The following is a 2,483-nucleotide window of genomic DNA, read 5'->3' as shown; positions in this document are numbered from 1 at the left end:
ATCAGTCTAGAATATTTCTAGAACTGTCTAGATCACGTACAGACAACCGTGGTTTCGAGGCCCCATCCATACCCGCCCGGGTCCGCGTCAGGACCACGTCAGGATCAGTCTAGAATATTTCTAGAACTGTCTAGATCACGTAGGGTGTCCCGGCTCTTACATGCCAGTACGTTGGGTTGCCTATGCACTGGCTGCAGGGGCTGCAGGCGCGGGGCGGGTGGCGGAGGAGTGGGGGGTGCTGCCACTCCTCCGCCACCCGCCCCGCGCCTGCAGCCAGTGCAAGAGGCAACCCAACGTACTGGCATGTAAGAGCCGGGACACCCTATAGACAACCATGGCGACGAAGGCGCCTTTTCCAGAGTCTTTCAAAATTGAAGAAGGCAAAAAGTATACATGGCATGTGCAGGCAACAACAAAATGGATAGCTTTGCAAATAAACATTTACATCTAGCTATGGTATAAATCATTATCTATTACAACAAGTCATAGTCATACACTTTCTTTGAAAGAAAACATACCCGTAGAATTAAAATGATTAAAAGAAAACAAACACAATGGTGTAGTCTAAATTTAGATCAGCAGACACTTATACCTTTAGAAATAAAAAGAAGTACTGCTGTACAAAATTACACAAACATAATTAAAATCATTTTAAAATAAAAAAAAACAAAGGTGATTAAAAATTTAACTGTAAAAACAAACAGTACTGCAGTTTTCAGTTCTGCGATTCTATATCAGTGCTGCTATCCGAATCTTCTCCCGCCTCCTTCAACTTCTTGGGGGATGTACCCGAGTTCAAATTGCTTGTCTCAGACGCATCAGACAATTCAGACCACTGTAGCTCATCACCATCATGACTTCTCTTACTTGCCCTGGTTGTAATAAAGTCTGCACTCAAGTGAGAATACAATTCCTGTCCATTTTGATCTAAATTGATAATTTGAGATTCATTATCCTCTACATCAACTTCTTCAGTGTTTTCTGGTCCAACGCCGTGAGATTGAGAACAATTACTGTCTCTTCCATTACTTGATTCATCTGATGATGAGTCTTCAGCAGGCACTACGTCATGAACAGGTGTTTCCTTACTTTGGTCGGAGTCTGAGTTGTGTGACATGTCAGCGTCAGCTTCAGCACTTTTCTTCTCCCTCTTGTTTACATAATGTCGTTTGCCATTCTTAATTGTGTACAATTTTTTTCCTTTCCTGGCCTGCCTTTGTTGACTACGCTTTTCTCTTAGAGCCTTAAGTACTTCCGCTGGCTGTTCCTTTTTCTTCAGTTCAGCTCTAAGGTAAGACGAATATTGTTCTACAACACTTTTCACCATCCGGTCACTGATGGGGTTCTTGGGTTTCTCATTTTTTGTCCATTGCATGGACAAAAGAATGTCTATAGGTGGCAGAGAATAGCCCTGGTAGCCTGGTCCGACATTTTTCGGACATTTTTCCGACTAATGAAACGACCAACCACCGACACATTTACGACTATTCCCGACGTCGGAGGAAGTCGGACATATGTCGGAATGGTGCATGTGCGACTTCCGACATCATATGTCGGAGGTCGATGTCGGTATGTCGGTAGTCGAGGTCGGAGGAAATTAATGTTCGGACGAGAATTTAAAGATTAACTTTTTTCGCCCAACCTTTCCCCCTGTCATCGCACCGTCTTAGCCCTCCTCCCCCCTCAACTGCAGATCATAGTATTTTCACATTTTAATTTCAGATTTACCTTTTGTACTTACCCGGAGTCGAACCTCACACCTTTCGCACGACGTTCCACCCCTTAGACCACTAGGCCACGCAGACATCGCTGTCAACCGTACTCTCCGGACTCATGACAATCGTCCGACGTACCCGACAACCCGACATCCGATCTCCAACACATTTCCGATATTTTCCGAGCTCCGACCGACAAAGATTACGTCGGGGGAGTCGGACTGTCCGACATGTCGACCTAACGGGGAAGTGAGGGAAGGATGTCTCGACTTCCCGACAAACGCGTCCGTTATCCGACGTCCGACATACCGATCCCCGACACCCTCCGTCGGGGGTGTCGGAGATCCTCCGACATGCCGCGTCTCGACACCCCGACAAGTGCATCCGACGTACCGACATCGGACTCCCGACATTAGGGATGTCGGACGCCGTCCGACATGCTTCCCGCTGAAGTGCGGAGTCGCACTCAATCCCCCGACGAGCGTTTCTGACATCCGACGTCCCGACCCCCGACGTCAGACAGCCCGACACGCGACTTCCACCCTCCCGACAATTGCCTTCCGACAGTTATCCGCTATCCGACAATTCGACCTCCGATATCGGACATTTTCCGACTTCCCTCCGACAGTTCATTTCCATTACGACATCCGACACTCACGACATCCGACACATTTCCGACTATATTCCGACTTTCTCCGACGTCCGACTAATATTGGACATATTCCGACTCCCGACCAACAAAGATTATGTCGGGCAGGGCTACCAGGG

At 47.6% G+C, this 2,483-nt stretch overlaps 1 protein-coding gene across 1 annotated transcript in view; it reads right to left on the bottom strand.

The window, feature by feature from the left end:
* Positions 1-715: 715 nt before the first annotated feature.
* The window catches only part of LOC113215618 (uncharacterized), a 2,457-nt gene continuing 689 nt past the window's right edge, over positions 716-2,483 (bottom strand). Inside the window, exon 4 of the mRNA XM_052265634.1 lies at positions 716-1,450. Within this exon, the coding sequence (XP_052121594.1) occupies positions 716-1,450 (735 nt within the window). The remainder of the gene's footprint in view (positions 1,451-2,483) is intronic.

Source organism: Frankliniella occidentalis, unplaced genomic scaffold (assembly GCF_000697945.3).
Source record: "Frankliniella occidentalis isolate FOCC.00 unplaced genomic scaffold, Focc_3.1 Scaffold28, whole genome shotgun sequence".
NCBI classification, from domain to species: Eukaryota; Metazoa; Arthropoda; class Insecta; order Thysanoptera; family Thripidae; genus Frankliniella; species Frankliniella occidentalis.
The sequence above is the reverse complement of the archived record's forward strand: the minus strand, read 5'-3'. Positions and strand labels throughout refer to the sequence as shown.